Source organism: Dunckerocampus dactyliophorus, chromosome 9 (assembly GCF_027744805.1).
Source record: "Dunckerocampus dactyliophorus isolate RoL2022-P2 chromosome 9, RoL_Ddac_1.1, whole genome shotgun sequence".
In the NCBI taxonomy this organism is placed as follows: domain Eukaryota; kingdom Metazoa; phylum Chordata; class Actinopteri; order Syngnathiformes; family Syngnathidae; genus Dunckerocampus; species Dunckerocampus dactyliophorus.
In genome coordinates, this window is record NC_072827.1 from 26,861,930 (window position 1) to 26,877,205 (window position 15,276).

General features: G+C 40.3%; 2 protein-coding genes and 1 non-coding gene across 6 annotated transcripts; 2 read left to right on the forward strand and 1 right to left on the reverse strand.

Annotated features, from left to right (window-relative positions):
• Positions 1-578: 578 nt before the first annotated feature.
• On the reverse strand, positions 579-4,955 carry ankzf1 (ankyrin repeat and zinc finger peptidyl tRNA hydrolase 1). The gene is made up of 10 exons (XM_054788385.1): positions 4,556-4,955; positions 4,374-4,483; positions 4,191-4,293; positions 3,895-4,121; positions 3,383-3,492; positions 3,144-3,297; positions 3,045-3,072; positions 2,850-2,971; positions 2,633-2,731; positions 579-726 (listed from the first exon to the last, which is right to left on the reverse strand). The coding sequence occupies exons 1-9, from the start codon at positions 4,695-4,697 to the stop codon at positions 2,651-2,653; spliced, it is 1,077 nt and encodes a 358-aa protein (XP_054644360.1). The 5' UTR covers positions 4,698-4,955; the 3' UTR covers positions 579-726; positions 2,633-2,650.
• Positions 4,956-6,862: 1,907 nt separating this feature from the next.
• Positions 6,863-15,050, forward strand: LOC129187732 (high choriolytic enzyme 1-like). 4 transcript variants are annotated; one of them, XM_054787358.1, is made up of 8 exons: positions 6,863-7,010; positions 10,042-10,084; positions 10,149-10,188; positions 10,534-10,677; positions 11,919-12,036; positions 12,129-12,307; positions 14,004-14,085; positions 14,156-15,050. In XM_054787358.1, exons 4-8 carry the CDS (start codon positions 10,656-10,658, stop codon positions 14,280-14,282), a joined length of 528 nt encoding a protein of 175 aa, XP_054643333.1. In that variant the 5' UTR covers positions 6,863-7,010; positions 10,042-10,084; positions 10,149-10,188; positions 10,534-10,655; the 3' UTR covers positions 14,283-15,050. The 4 variants fall into 4 exon arrangements, with proteins under 4 accessions (XP_054643333.1, XP_054643332.1, XP_054643335.1 ...); XM_054787357.1 differs by lacking the exon at positions 6,863-7,010 and adding an exon at positions 9,223-9,330; XM_054787360.1 differs by lacking the exon at positions 6,863-7,010 and adding an exon at positions 9,223-9,330 and having other exon boundaries at positions 14,184-15,050.
• trnak-uuu (transfer RNA lysine (anticodon UUU)) lies at positions 8,928-9,000 on the forward strand. The gene has a single exon. It is a non-coding gene; the product is annotated as a tRNA-Lys (tRNA).
• Positions 15,051-15,276: the final 226 nt, after the last annotated feature.

A 15,276-nucleotide genomic window follows, 5' to 3' on the forward strand; every position in this document is an offset into this window, starting at 1 on the left:
ACAGTATCCATCTACGTGTGTGACAATGTCAGTGAGGTGCAAGCTCACTTTCCGCTTGTTTCTTCCTCCTACTCTTGTTCTTTGATTGCGTCTGCCGAGGAGCCTCGTCTTTCTCGTCTGTGTCGTCCATTTCTGCGTTAATGGGCTTTGCCATGTCTTTAAAAAAATAATTTAAAAAGTAGTTTAAATTGCTTTTGAATAAAAACCTTTGCTTGACTTTCCGCAATGTCTACACTTAAAGGGATAGTTCTGATTATTTGACATGAAGTTGTATGACATCACCATCAGCAGTGTACTACATCAACAGTTTTGTTCAGAGAAGCCAACCTCTTCACTTAAAAGAACGAGCAAATAAGCGCAACTACGTTCCTCATCCCAGAAATCCGACCAGAACTGGACTCGCGGGACTAAGTGTGTGTGTGTGTGTGTGTGTGTGTGTGTGTGTGTTGGGAGAGGGGATGTTAAGTGACCGTTAATGTAGCACACTGCTGATGGGGATGTCATACAACTTCATGTCAAAACATCCCAACTATCTCTCCCTTTAAGACTCACCCTCTTCTTCATTTTGTTCTTCCTCCTTCTTCTTTTGTTTCCTTCTCTTCCTCCTATTCTGTTTGGAGGGTTTAACATCAAACTCTTTGAGGTCCTGGGTCCCGATGGTCAGCTCCATCATGACAAGTTGGACGTCGCCGCCTTGCTCCTCATCTGAACTGCTACGGGGAGCCTCTGCCAAGGTATAAACAAGAAAATCAGTACTATGACTAAATTATATTATTATGCATTCAATATCAACACTATTATATGGATCACTGTTGTGATTCAAGTGCTATTTGACACATCATTAGGTACACCTGCACAATCTGTGGAGAAACATTTGATTGATAAAAATTACAAGTAGTGCTACATCAACTTTACATTGAAGAGAAATGTACTAAATGTTCTGGATTTTCTCATCCAAAAAACAAATGAGATATCTATACTTGATGATACCATTGATCATACTTGATACTGTGATTATGAACTGGTGGGATCCATTCTGCAGACAGCTCATCAAAAATTACATAAAAATACGTAAAGTACACCTGATGACTTGTTTTCTTTCCATTATGGGGTAAAGTTGAGCAGTATTTTAGTCATCCTCCTACTTGCCACAGACAGTGGTTCCCTCCATATTCACAATTCAGCATTCACAGCCCTGCAAATTTTGCGGATTTTTGGTCCTTTTTTTAAAAATAAATACGTAATTTTTCCCCACACACCCCACAAAAAATCGGGGTGCGGTTTATACACGATGACAGGTCTGTGACCAGACGCAGAAATTGACGAGAAGTCCATTTTAGAATAGCGTCTGTGGGTCAGACAGTTGCTTTGACTTTAGCGCCCTCTGCTGTACAGTTGCTGAAAATGCTTGTGTATGCAACTAACTTATCTGACGACTGTCTGTATTTTCACACAGTGAAACGATCTCTATATACACTGAAGCTAACCTAAGCTTCCATTAAAACATTGCAGATGATGTAAAACACAATACAACGTTGGAGTTTATTCAAATTCACACTGAAGCAATGCAATAAAATAATAGAGAAAAAGAGAAGCAGTGAAAGATATCAAAACATCTCTGAAAATTGCCAATTTCTTTATTTTGATTTATTATTAATCTGTGCTTAGCCATAATATTAAAGATCTAGATGCCAAAGTTCAGATTTCTTCTTTATTCTTATTTTTGAAATTGCTTAGTACCTTTACGCATGTTGATTTGAGATGAAAGAGTTGGCAAGCATTTATTTTTCTTTCCCTGCCGTGAGCCTGAAAATGGGGGTGCGGTTAATACACGGGTGTGGTTTATACACGGTGCTTTACGGTACATAGCCTACATAGCATATAAAGCGTGTACTGTGAAATATCTGATTTTGTGGTCTTCGCAATTTACTTCTGAATGAATGAATGAGAGCAACTGTACTCGCTTGATTTTTAACTTCCTGTTTCACTTCTCATCCAGGTCCATGCGCAAATGCTCCGATTCAACTCCCCAGATATAACATGTACTGAAAACCTTTAGCCGCATGGTGGCCGAGTGGTTGGCATGTTGGCCACCACAACTCTCCGCTTGGGCATCTCTGTGTGGAGTTTGCATGTTCTCCCTCTGCGTGGGGGTACTCCAGTTTCCTACCACATTCCAATTGTTAATTGGTGACTCTAAATTGTCTATAGGTATGAATGCAACTCTGAATGCTTGTTCGTCTATATGTGCCCTGCGCACATATAGACAGGAAAAGGGCGGGATACAGTATGTTTTAAAGCTTGCCCCCCCATTGCCGTAACAAACCATAACAGAGAGCACCTTCAACGACGGAAGCTAATTAATTACTTTAAGTCTGTCAATACTTTTAACAAATTAAGTGAGCTATAACCTCCACAAATGTGGACATATTGTAATCAAAACCTGTACTTTGCAGTGGAACAACATCAATAACTCCACTGTATTCCGGGGCAATACAGTAATTCTCAGTTTAAAGCATTACTTGGAGGTATTCATTTCACAATACAGTATGTTTATTATTGTGGTTGTGCGTTGCAGTGGTTTACAACTGCACTCTTCATACTGAGAAGTGTTTGTAATATTAAAACTCACCTTCCCCCTGCTCCATCTTTAGTGGTGCTGCAGGCTGGACAGTCTTCTTCCATGCTTTTTTTGATGCGCTGCTAAAGGTTGACATGTCAGTGTCCTTCCCTGGATGAAGACATTGTGCCAACATTGTTACATCATACCCAATCACTGTGACAATACAAGCATATACTGTATGATGGACACAGTCAAATCATCGGTAGCAGTCGGTCATCCTGCTTACCATACACACTAACTGTGGAAAGCACATTGTGTACCCGCTGTACTTCCCGAAAGGTTGCCCGGCGTGTGGCAAAGGGAATGCTGCGGATCCTGGAGTCCTTTTTGTCCAGCGGACTCGTACGGCTGCCAAAGAAGATAGCTTTATTGTAGCTTGGGGCTCGCACAAATATGGTAGATGCTTCCTTCAGGTGTTCACCCCAGGTCACCACAAGATCTTGAATATCCTGCAAAAATTATGAAGAAGAAAAGGTTTGTCATGCATGAGCTTAGAGGTTCCAGTGTGGTGTATCCTTGCCTTGACGAGCGCTGCTTCATTGTATCGTCTCAGAGCGGCTCCAGCAGACTTTGGCGTGTGACTCCGGTTTTGAGAATCTCTGAGTCCTTGGGCAGTGCCCCTCTTTGCACGAACAGTGTATCTGTGGAAGGTCTTGTGCTGAAGGACTTCTTTTCTGAGGAAAAAAATTCAGAATGAGGAGACACTGTCTTTGTCCTATTGGGCTGCTGAGCCTAAAAAGGTGTTGATAAGAAGCATACCCCTGGAACACAGCACCAGCAAAATGGCCACCGCCTGTCATGAGGACGATCGACAGTGTCTTTGTGTTAATGGACTTTAAGGAGGATGCCAAGTCTTGCTCTTCATCTGACTGACCAGAATCAAAATATATTTAATACATGCTTTTAAGGTCCCCTATTAAAGAAAATATACTGTTTAATGACATTCTAACAGTAATGTGTGTCCTGAGAGCCTTTTTACGACCACAAAACTTGGGAAAACCAATCATCTCTGTCACGTTCACTTGTTTTCTCCACTTTTGAGAGATTAGACGCTCAAACGGTCGACCTAATGCGACCCTAATGAGGAGAAGCGGTATAGAGGATGGATGGATGGACACGTCCAATACACTACTGTGTGACATCTGAGACTTATTATGATATATAATAGTATAATTTGGGACCTTGACCAATAAAAAGATACCGAATTAAATAAATAACATCTGATAACATTCTGAAAATAAACAATATACTGTCTCTCTGCTAGGCCTTACTTTTCCCTGTAGAACACAGCGGTAAAACGACAAGTACTGTCCTTCCGAGTTCTGGAACAACACTTTGCTAGAGCAGACCAGCCGACCAGTCATTAAACTGGTATCATCCGAGTTGTCGTTGTCCACACCAGCGGCGTGACAGCTCATTTCCCTTTGGTCCCCAACTAATTCTTCTTCCTCTTCCTCCTCAGAGTCAGACTCTGAACCTGAGATACTTGACAAATCTCCTGCAAAGTGATAAGTACGTGATCAGTAGGCAGGAGTGCAAATCATTATCAGTAATATTTTTGCCTTACCATCTCCAGATTTTCTCTCAAACTCCTCGGTGGTGACTGGGGGCATTCCTGACATCTTCAGTCTCAAGTTGAATCGATGCCAGTCAAGCTTGTAGTGCTCCATCTGAAATTTTGCCAGAAAAATATTTACTTTTTCATATCAACAAACCTTAGCAGAACATGAAAAAGGGGCATTGAAATGACCTGTTCCTCACGGCTAACAAAAGAACATCTACAGGCCAAGCACACCATCTTTTCCGACACCTCTCTGACATTCCGCTCCCTCGCGACCCCTGCTTCTTTATCGTCCAACTCTGAAAAAGTCATGACATTCATCCACGACAACCTTTACGATTAACACTGCACGTCAAATACCACACTCGTACTTTCTGCGGCTGGCTCGATGTTAGCATTCTGTTTTACGAAGGACTTCACTTCTCTGAGTCCTGTTAAGGCCTCTTGTTGGGAGCACAGGTCAAATATAGAGCAGTGCTCTGGACAAGCTGTCACTAGCGCTGCTGGCTTCATGTCAATACCTGGAACAACATTCGAAGCACAGGTAGTTTGTTCTAAGGTAACACATAACACCACGGTCTGTTGTTATAAGCAACAACACTTTCAAATATATAAATAATACAATTTAGCTGGTCATTAAAGGGTGACGTGCACTCAACAAAATGAATGTCTTCCGACACGCGTGAGAGACAAAAGTCAGACATAAAACAGCAGCTACGATTAAACAAGTACATATCTATTAGAAATCGTGTGTACGTTATTTAAAACAACCTACTTACCATACAGTGTATATCGTTAAAAAAGTACTGATGAACAGGACGTTTATTGACTGTGCAACAGCCAGACACTTCTTCGTTTGGATTTACTAGGAGAATGCAGAGTAGAAAAGTTCAACAGCGCCACTCATTGGCAGAGTATTGAAGTGAAAAGCTTTTTGCTTGCTTATTTGCTTGTGTTTTTCTGTAAATTATCACCTTGTGGGTTTATTAAATACTATTTTCTTTAAAATGATCTTATAAAAATAGATCTTTAACAAATATAAAATATGTAATTGTTCTACCAAACACCCTGCTATGATACAAACATGTTATGTTTTTGGCACAGGCCCATTTTATGATGAAATAAAATATCAATCTTAGAACATAGATTATTCTCGTACTTGTGAAAATACAGAAATGTGTAATCATAAGTACTCATGAAATTATTTCAAGGACAAGGATTAATATTTTCACTGAAAAAAAACCCTCTTTATTAGAAAACAAAACAATACATTACAAACACTCAACCAAGAGCAAAACTACTTGGGTATTCTTTGTTTTTTCTTCGATCGGGTGGTTGGAGCATGGTTCAAATCTTGTGCTGTTGGCAGAGAAAAAAGTATTTGCCATAACTTCAAATACAAATTTAACATGAGATATCCTTACGTGCCATGATCATCTTTAGTCTTTTGCAGACGCTGTTCCAACTCCAATTTCTCATCCGAGAGGCTTTGAATCTTAATTTGGGCATGCGCTATTCTTTCCTGTAACTCCCTCCGCTGTTTTCTGGAAGATGATGCACATACAACAAATGTTTATCTCAACTATGCATCATTTCTATCTGCACATTAATAAACACTATTGTACCCTTCTGCTACAGCCTCGTTATTCAGCCTTTTGGTAAGGTCTCTTTCCTCTTGGAGAAGAACACCAAATTGCTGTACCATATCTATTACTTCATTTGACTCAATCATCAACTCATTCCTCTCCTTTATCTCCACTGCCCTGCAAAAGAGCATTTTTATTCATTTAAACAACTGCTTTCATCAGTATTGTTAATTCAAGACTGAAAGTATATTATCAAATGTGGTAACACTTATTCTATAAAAATGAATGTCAATTGTTCACTGTGAGTGTTACAGTACTGTTAAAACATTTTTATGTTCGCTCCTTCACTTTATTTTGAAGGTAGAAAAACAATGGCGGAAATTTCGACCGGAAGTGAGCTGCCAAACGTTTCATTCATTAAGCAACACAAGTATGTACAGTACGTAAGTTGTGACAAAACGTGAATTTAACTGGAACATACATTAGGCGTACTTCCTTCTCAACTTGGAGTCTTTTCTGTCGTGTCTTATTCAGTTTTAGAATGTTTTCCTCGATGTCTTCCTGCAGCGTTTCGACGACCTCCTGCAGTGAACGAGACACATATAACGACACACATAAAGCTCCCGTGAATAAAACACCCAATTGAAATGTCACCTGATCAATCAAATATTTCGCTGACAAGCAATTTGCCTTACTTTTGGATGAAACATCCACCTCATCGTCAGGTACAAACGGACAAACACCTGCACTGTCGTTGTCGTATAAAATTCGTCACGTGACTGAGACGTCGCATCAATTATACGTCACCGGTGTGTTACCTGCCCACTGATCTGTATAATATTCTTTTTTTCCTAAATTTATTTATCACTTTTCTGTTACTGTATTTCCTTAATCTCTATATGACTTATGTATGTTGTTGTTATCCAAGTGTTGTTTCTTAATGCCCATGGTTTGACACTGTTATTGTAAATGATAAGGCATTAATAAAGCTGAATGAAAAAAAAAAGATTTAAAAAAATCTGTATAATATATCTGGATAGCTCATTGGCGATGATTTGTGAAGCCACACGGCCGCCATATTGCCACTCGCAAGAAACACTTCTCGGAACAGCTTTTACATTCGTGGTGAACTTCTTTTATTAATTCGGATTGGACACAAATTTTGCCTTAAGATGCCTACATGTGCAGCTATTAACTGCACAAATCGCCAGTTCAAAGGCTGTGGACGAACATTTCACCTGTAAGTTTGACTGAAATGTAGATTTATGATTGATAATTTAAGGGTTTTGCACTGTCGATCTCTCCGATATTTTCGATCGTGTAAAATTCCTCTGATTAAATGTATGTCCAGAATTGATACGTTTACATAGCTCTATAATAGCTAAGAGGGACTTTACGTACTTTTTTGTTATATCATGATATATGTATTTCTTTAAGGGACGAAGGTTGCGTTACTTGAAGGAATGGGAGAATCTCAGTGTTTCCATGATGCTTACCAGGCATTGTATACAATGCAGTTAGCAAGCCAGTTTGCATACAACTGACCCGGCATGACCCTTAATTTGGATAAACAACATTTTTTTTTGCTGCTGAATGACTGACGTAAAAGGATTCATTCATATAATATGTTCTGGAAAATAATATTACTGAACATGCATACCGGTATGTTTGAGATTGCAAACAACGTATTGTCTTACTCAAAGCATATGGTTTTGTTTCAGTGTTGTTTTTTTCTGTGTGTGTGTGGGTGTATGTGTTTATGGTTATTACACATTATGGTTATCAGATGTTATTCCTGTGGTTTTTGTTAAAATATATTTCTATATCAGAAAAGACGTTATTTCTATTTCATAACACAAACAAAAAAAATCTGAAAAAAAATCAGCAAAATGTTAAATGATTTTAAAACTTCTCCAAAGTTACTCTCTTTTATGATTCATATTTTGTACAGACGAGAGCATAGTGAATTGTATGAAAGTAAGAAAAAAAAGTAAAGGATCATGACCATGGATTTTAGTGGAAAAAGGGATGGGATATGCAGTTAAAATTAAAATCTCTTTCTAGAGGAGTAAAACTATGCATTGCTATAGGGGAGTCCTGAGCCAGGGTGCAGAGTAGAATTCAGTCCAAAGGCAATGAGAATTGGAAGGGGAAAAGGTACATTTAATATAGCCAAAGATAGAGAATAACGTATCAAATCGTTTTTAAGGGACGAAGGTTACTTGAAGGAATGGGAGAATCTCCCCGCTTTTTAATTTAAAATATAGATGTTCTGCGAGCCTCTTCATCTGCTTTGTACACTATGTACGCTGTGCGAATGTTGTCGAGATGTGAGTGGTAAGATGGCGTCTCTTTGGCTTCAGCGGCTTGCACGGGCTGGTGCGACGTATGAGCTATAGATTATACAGATCAGTGGGACAAACTCACTCGATGCGGCGTCTATCTATGTCTTTGTTACTTGCTACAAAATACCTTCAACACAACTCATCAGTAGTAATTGTAGTAATAGGGAAACACATCTAATTTGGTAGGCGAGGTCAATGTAAAAACAATATTGCCTGCAAGATTAATGTCACAGCTGAAGTGACTGGCAAAGGCATACTACAAATAGTTAAAGTCCCAGAATGCTGTGCAACAAACTTGCCTTTACGATTAGCTGTTCAGTCTTGCACGATTGGCTTTATTGACACTAGTGATCTGAGATACCACTAATTTCCTTTCTGATCCGATGCTGAATAAAATTTAGGCTGGTATCGGTGATACCAATTGTGAAAACGGATGATACCGGATGTTGGGATCCTGCCGTTTGAATGGGTTGAACTTGAGCTTCACTTGTGTTCACTCGCAATCGCTATGATTTAAGTCTGCATATTAGTTTGATACCGAATTGAAAGGGAAAGTTTTAACAAACATGATAAAGCGGTATGCAAAGTACAAAAATACATACAACACATACATACATAGAATGACTGACTGCCCTACCTTATCGTGCCAGAAGATGTCGCTGTCTTTGCAGGGAATGACGCGACAAAACGTTTTTCGACACGAATACAGAAGACGTCCCCTATAGTTCAGTATGTGATGTCATGAACAGTATTTGAAAGACTAACATGGTTATTTATGTTTCATAAGGAAATATACTCCACCACTTGTCAGAGCCCGGATAGCTCAGTCGGTAGAGCATCAGACTTTTAATCTGAGGGTCCAGGGTTCAAGTCCCTGTTCGGGCGGATCTTTTTCTTTTGAAGTGGTGAAATTGATTTGAAAGGAGAAAGACCTCAGGTCAACGGTTCGTTCTCTAGTATGTTAATCTTGGAAAACGACAAACCACCGATTACAAGCACCTGCTAGGTGCCGCTAAACTGGAGTAAATACTTCATTGCAGTGTTGACTTTTCTGTAGACTGCGACTTAAACAGCCACAATTGCGGAGTGTCGTCATCATCCGTGATTGGTCAAATCTTGAAACATGTTAATAAAGCCGGAAGCAGCTAAGCGCTCTCTTCATCGGCCAAATGTTTGATATGTTGGAGAAAGATTGACAGAAGCTGAGCTGATTGGGTGAGAAAGTTGTAGAATGATGGAATAAGGGACCCTTATTAGTCCACAGCACTCGAACTTTGACATTTTGGCGAACTGATATAAAAAAATATATAAAATATATATTTATACAGTATATACTGTACATGTGTGCATGTATCATATACAGTATGTATATATAATGTATATAGCCGTGACCAAGGTTACGATCGAGTGTTGTGTACTTCTGTTGATAAAAGTGAGTCAGGTATTGAGAATAAATACATAATGTACATAGGAGACTGTTTATTTTATGTATTTTGTATTTCATTAATTGTATTTACATTGTTCCTCTTTTTTTTTATGTTTTACTCTTATTTTATTCTTGTTTGTACAATACTGTCAGTAAGTGTGGCTGCTGTAGTAAGTTTATCTAGATGTAAAAATAGTCATTGGAATTGTTTACGATTACTAATTTGGGGGAGTAAAAAGGCTCAACCCTGTAATTTAGCACACACAATCATTGCTATTATCTAATGACAGTGATTGGGACTGTGTATAAAAGCAGTGCATGTAAAAATTGCAGCACTGAGAGACTGACTAGCAAAAATTAAGGAAAATATCCTCATATATTTGGTTGCCTTTTGCCCCATTGACATACACGCTCAGGTAAGTAAAGACTAGACTGTAGGAAAGTACTGAATTTTAAAAAGTTCATCAGAAAAGACAGCTTTATTTTGTCTTGTTTTGCAGAGATTTGTGTTCATCCCAAAGTGGAGACCTAGAGGCTTCAGAGGTAATATGAACTCTTTCTGACTCCACTGCTATTAAGACACTGACTTGAGCCACTTTCTTCTAAGTGGGTGAGGAGCCATGACATGGAATGGTAATGGATGCAAGGTAAATTGCCAGATGATAACCATTTGCCTTCAAAAGATTTCAAGCGAAAAACTAAGGTTACCAGTCTCATTTGTTGAGGATAAGCATATCCTCACTAGGTTCCAGCTGACCTCGGGCGAGAGGCGGGGTACACCCTGGACTGGTCACCAGTCAATCCCAGGGCACATATAGACAAACAACCATTCACACTCACATTCATACCTATGGACAATTTAGAGTCGCCAAGTAACCTAACATGCCAAGTAAACTAACGTGACTACTTCCACATCCAGCCCAAGTCAGGGTGAGTTTGATGTCTTAAAGGATTTAGAAACCAATCCAACATTATGTGTTTGCAATATCCAGGTGTTGGTCTTGCCTCGGTGCACGTGGTGGAAGACAGACCGTGTCTCTACAGAGCCCTGACTGCTTAAAGGTTGGAGTTATTTCCCACGAATTCATGCACGCGGGACAACTAAGTCACCATCATGTGGCCAAACATTTGGAGAGGTAATTGAAGAGGGTTGAGGAGAGACAACTTCACAGGTTCAGAGATTTTTTATATTAGACCCCTGGGGTTTTAACATGAAGGCTACAACACTCTCTTTACCGACTGATGTAGGGATGTCCGATAATATAGGCCAAATGATATTATCAACAGAAAATGGCATAAAAATTAGATATTGGATCAGATCGGTATTGTTTTTTTCTGCACAAGTAAGACCTTATCAAACTGCGCAAGCAACAATCTCGTAGCTCAGTATGTCTGCAGTGTGGCATTGTTTCCAAGTTTTGCTTTCGGATAGTAAATATGCAAATTACAATGACTGTAAAGTGTTACGTTTTGCACTTTGCAGGTAATGCGGCGCCACCTAAATAGTAGCGCTGACTACTAATGAGAAACAGGTACCGCCGCACGCGCTTTCCAGCAACCCAAGCCGAAAACCAAAATAAAGGCACAAAACGGGAATGATGTGAAAATTAAGGGAAAACAAAAACTAAAGTTCAACGTGCCATGCAGAACATGACATAAAGTTATGCAAGGGGGGAATAAGGTGTCTTCCATCAGTACCTCAAATCCAATATCACACTTAAGGAAGAATCACTCAAGTTCTCCGGTTTGGGGGGGGGGGGGGGGGGGGGGGGGGGAATTGTGCTGCGTGAGAGGCAGGGAGTACTTTCAATGTTACTGCAGACCTGCCAACATGTACAAATTTGTCGTATTCAACATGCAGAATCTCCAGTTAACGTAACATGCATGTTTTTGGGATGTGACAGTATGTCTGAGTAGGAGGAGAGAACCCACACAAGCATGTGGACATCATGCAAACGCCACACAAAGATGCTCCAGTGTTGCACCTGACTATGAGACAGATGTACTAGCTTCCACTACTACCACTTCCACTGTGTTGCCTCATGCAGCTGGTGTTTGATCCATTCCCACTCGAAGCCTATAAGTCATCTGGGATAGGCCCCGGCTCCCTGCACAGCAGTATACATTGTTGGATGTTAATTAAGGGCGGTTATTAATTCAGTTCTTTTTGCCATGAGGATTGCGAGCTGTCATTCCAACAGGGTGAAATAGCCAGCTCCTATCTAAGGTGTGCCGTAAAATGCCCCGGAAATGCGTGTCTACGGCCTAAATCTGTGGATGGATTTGTTTGCATTCCCTACATCCTTTCATCGCTTTATGGTCCGACTCTCCAGTGGGACAGTTTTTTTGTTAATGTTTCTGCTTGAATAACCGACAGATGACATGGACCAAATCACCATCGAAACAGGGATGCAGGACATATCCTCGGGAACGTGCGTTCAATTTGTTCCTCACTCCCATGAGGCCAACTTCCTTGATGTTGAGCCTAGAAACAGGTGCATGTGACTCCTACTGTACTCAATGTGGTTTCTCTAGTGAGGTTACAGTGTGTTGCTTTGCATGATGACGTTTATTTCTCCCCATAAAGCTGCTGGTCATTCCTGGGGCAGCCCGGAGGAAGCCAGACCATCTCCTCGCAGGGCCCCGGGTGCATGTGGTCAGGAGTGGCTGTGCATGAGTTCATGCACACGCTCGGCTTTGTGCACGAACGGTCTCGCTCAGATAGAGATCGCTATGTTACGATTGTATGGGACAACATCATGCAAGGTCAGGATACATACAGTACAATTCAAAAATGGTAAAAACTTTATGGAATAATGCACCTTTCAAGCACCGCATCCTATTATCGATCATTTGATGTGATGATGTCAGTACCAGTGTCTGGTATGATGTATTAAATATTAGTTTGACTGCAAGTTTGGGTTTGACAATGTAGAATACCCTTACACACAAGCAGTGTCCCACCTCTGTTCAGGCTCTGATATTACCTCCAAAGGTAAAAAAAATTGCTAGGTCAACACCATCCCTCCATTCCATCCATTATAAAGAACAGCAAAAATGTGGCTTTTACAGTGGGTGGGAAAGGGTCTTGAAAAAGCTGTCCGCACGTCTCTGTTCTGACTGCTCAGTGCAACATGGCTAAGGTGACAATAATTTCACAATTTTTGGAATGCACACAGTAAAGTCAGCATTGTTTAGTCTTTCAAACCGTAATCTCTCCCTGCACATCTGTTATGCCCGTTAAAGTTGAGTACATCATTTATTGTTTTTTAAAGGGACTGTAAACAGCGGGTTCCTCCAGCTGCCTAGAGGTACATATGCAAGCGTTATATCCTACCACTTTGTGCTTTGAGTACGTAAGTTAGGCCAATGTAACACGCACTAGTTACAGTATGTTTATGCCAGTTAAAGACAGCAATTCAGCAAAGTTTAGCTATCATTAAATGTAAAGGCCACACAATGACTCCAAATTGTAAGTCGCTTCTCTGAGACTGCTGTTGTGTGTGTGTGGGTGTGTGCACGTGCTACGGACATGTGCGTGTATAGGAGACAGCGGTCAGTGACAGCCGTGAATGCCAGTTGTTTTATTAGGGCCAAATGGAAAGTTTTTATGCAGTTTAACTTGTAATTGTGAAAAATACTGAAATTTTTTGTACGGTCTGTTTTTTAAAGCATCATTGGTAACATGGGCTGCACGGTGGTCTAGTGGTTAGCATGTTGGCAAACACAGTAACAGTCTGGAGATCGGGAAGACCTCGGTTCAATTCTCCCTTGGCTGTGTGGAGTATGCATGTTCACCCCGTGCGTGCGTGGGTTCTTTCCATTTTCCTCCCACATCCAAAAACATGCATGTTAGGTTAATTGGTTACTCTAAATTGTCCATAGGTATGAATGTGAGTGTGAATGATTGTTTGTCTATATGTGCCCTGCGACTGGCTGGTGACCAGTCCAGGGTGTACCTCGCCTGTCGCCCGAAGTCAGCTGGGATAGGCTCCAGACCCCGTGACCCTAAAGATGAGAAGTGGTATAGAAAATGGATGGATGGATATTGGTAACACATGCTAGCCGGCGGTGGTGTTGTTCTATATTTTGGCTTGAAGAAATGTATTTTGGATGGAGTCGTATACAATGCCTTGAAGCTTTGTTTTACAGCGGTTAACTTCTTTTCACACTGTTTACAAGCTGACTTGCGCTAGTACACAAGTCATTGCTTTACGGTTAACTTATGGTTACACTTGTATGTTAAGACAAGCATTGCCTGTACAGTTATAACAGAGGTTTTGTGATAGCCACCGCTGGACAGTTTGACCCTGGAACAAACTATTTCCATTCCATTATTTCCTATGGGACAAGTTGTTTCTACAGTAAATCCAAACAGACTGTGTTTGACCTTAAAGGTTCCACTGTATTTTTCTTAACATTTCTTGACTAATTTTCACCTTTTTTGTGTTTATCTTAACAGAACATATCCACAACTTCAGGAAACACGCCACAAGCAACCTGAACAGCCCATATGATTACGACTCTGTCATGCACTATGGGAGGTGAGCAACCTGGCCTGGTTATAAAATCATTTTTTGCATATTGGTGTGACTATACCAGATGTTTTTTAAGTTTAATACAGGCATTGCCTTCTCTGAAGCTACCCAAACCAGATCCTTACATCTCTAGTGGGCAACGAGATGGACCCAGCGATCTTGATCTTCATAAGATAAATGTGCTCCATAACTGTGGTAGGTGAACCGAAACAGTGGAGCAAGTTTGAAATGATGGCATTTGGGTCTAATGAGTATGTAGATCCAGTTTGATTGTGTTGACCTTCCCGGATGGCCAAAGTGAATGAATAACAAACAAGTCAACAATTCAGTCTCATTTGCTCACATGCTCCTCTTCGCCCTCAGCTGCTGTTTGCATGTTTTGTTTCTTTCAAGCTAGGCGCGATAAGCAAGCATACCGAATGCTGTACAATGCTTTCTTTTATGTGCAACTCATAATATCCATGTGACAGCTGTGGTCTTGTGTGTAGACTTACTGACTGTACAGATGACAAATGTGTGATTGTGCACACAACCACTGGACGCCATTGTCCATTATTTAAATTTTAGCGAGGGGTCGTTGGTGAGCGATCTGGTGCATTGAGCCGGCTCGTTTTTTTGTTGTCTAGTTTTCTATTAAAGCTGCATTCTATTAAAGCTGCACACATTTTGACCAATCAATGTGTGGTGCCGTATACTGTACCTCGGAACTGCAGAAGGGTGAGAGGCGGGTCACACACACATCACAGCCGTGAGCACACAAACAGGAGGGAGGGAGAGAACGTTGCTACAGAATTTGAGACTACATGCTGGAAAGGTGAGAATAAAGAGCATCTGAGGCACTTTGTGTTTCTGAATGCCAATCTTCACTGAAGACTAGTATAAACTTACCTGGATGCTGCTTCGTCCTTTACTTTTGCACATTTTAATTGATATGTTTTTGTGTCATTTTTAGTTGATGTGTTGTTCTTTCACTTTTCAATTTTCACTTTTGTTGTTATTTCATTTTAAATGGTTGGACATTTACAAGTAATACACACAATCAGACTGGACCTTTTTGTCTAATTAAGATGGATCTTCGTTTTGTGTTTGATATTTCTTGTAGCAGTCTGTTTCATGATGAACGTATACACAAATAATAAACATTTGATATAACTATACTTTTACATTAGAAATTACATGTATTTTGGTAAAAAACAA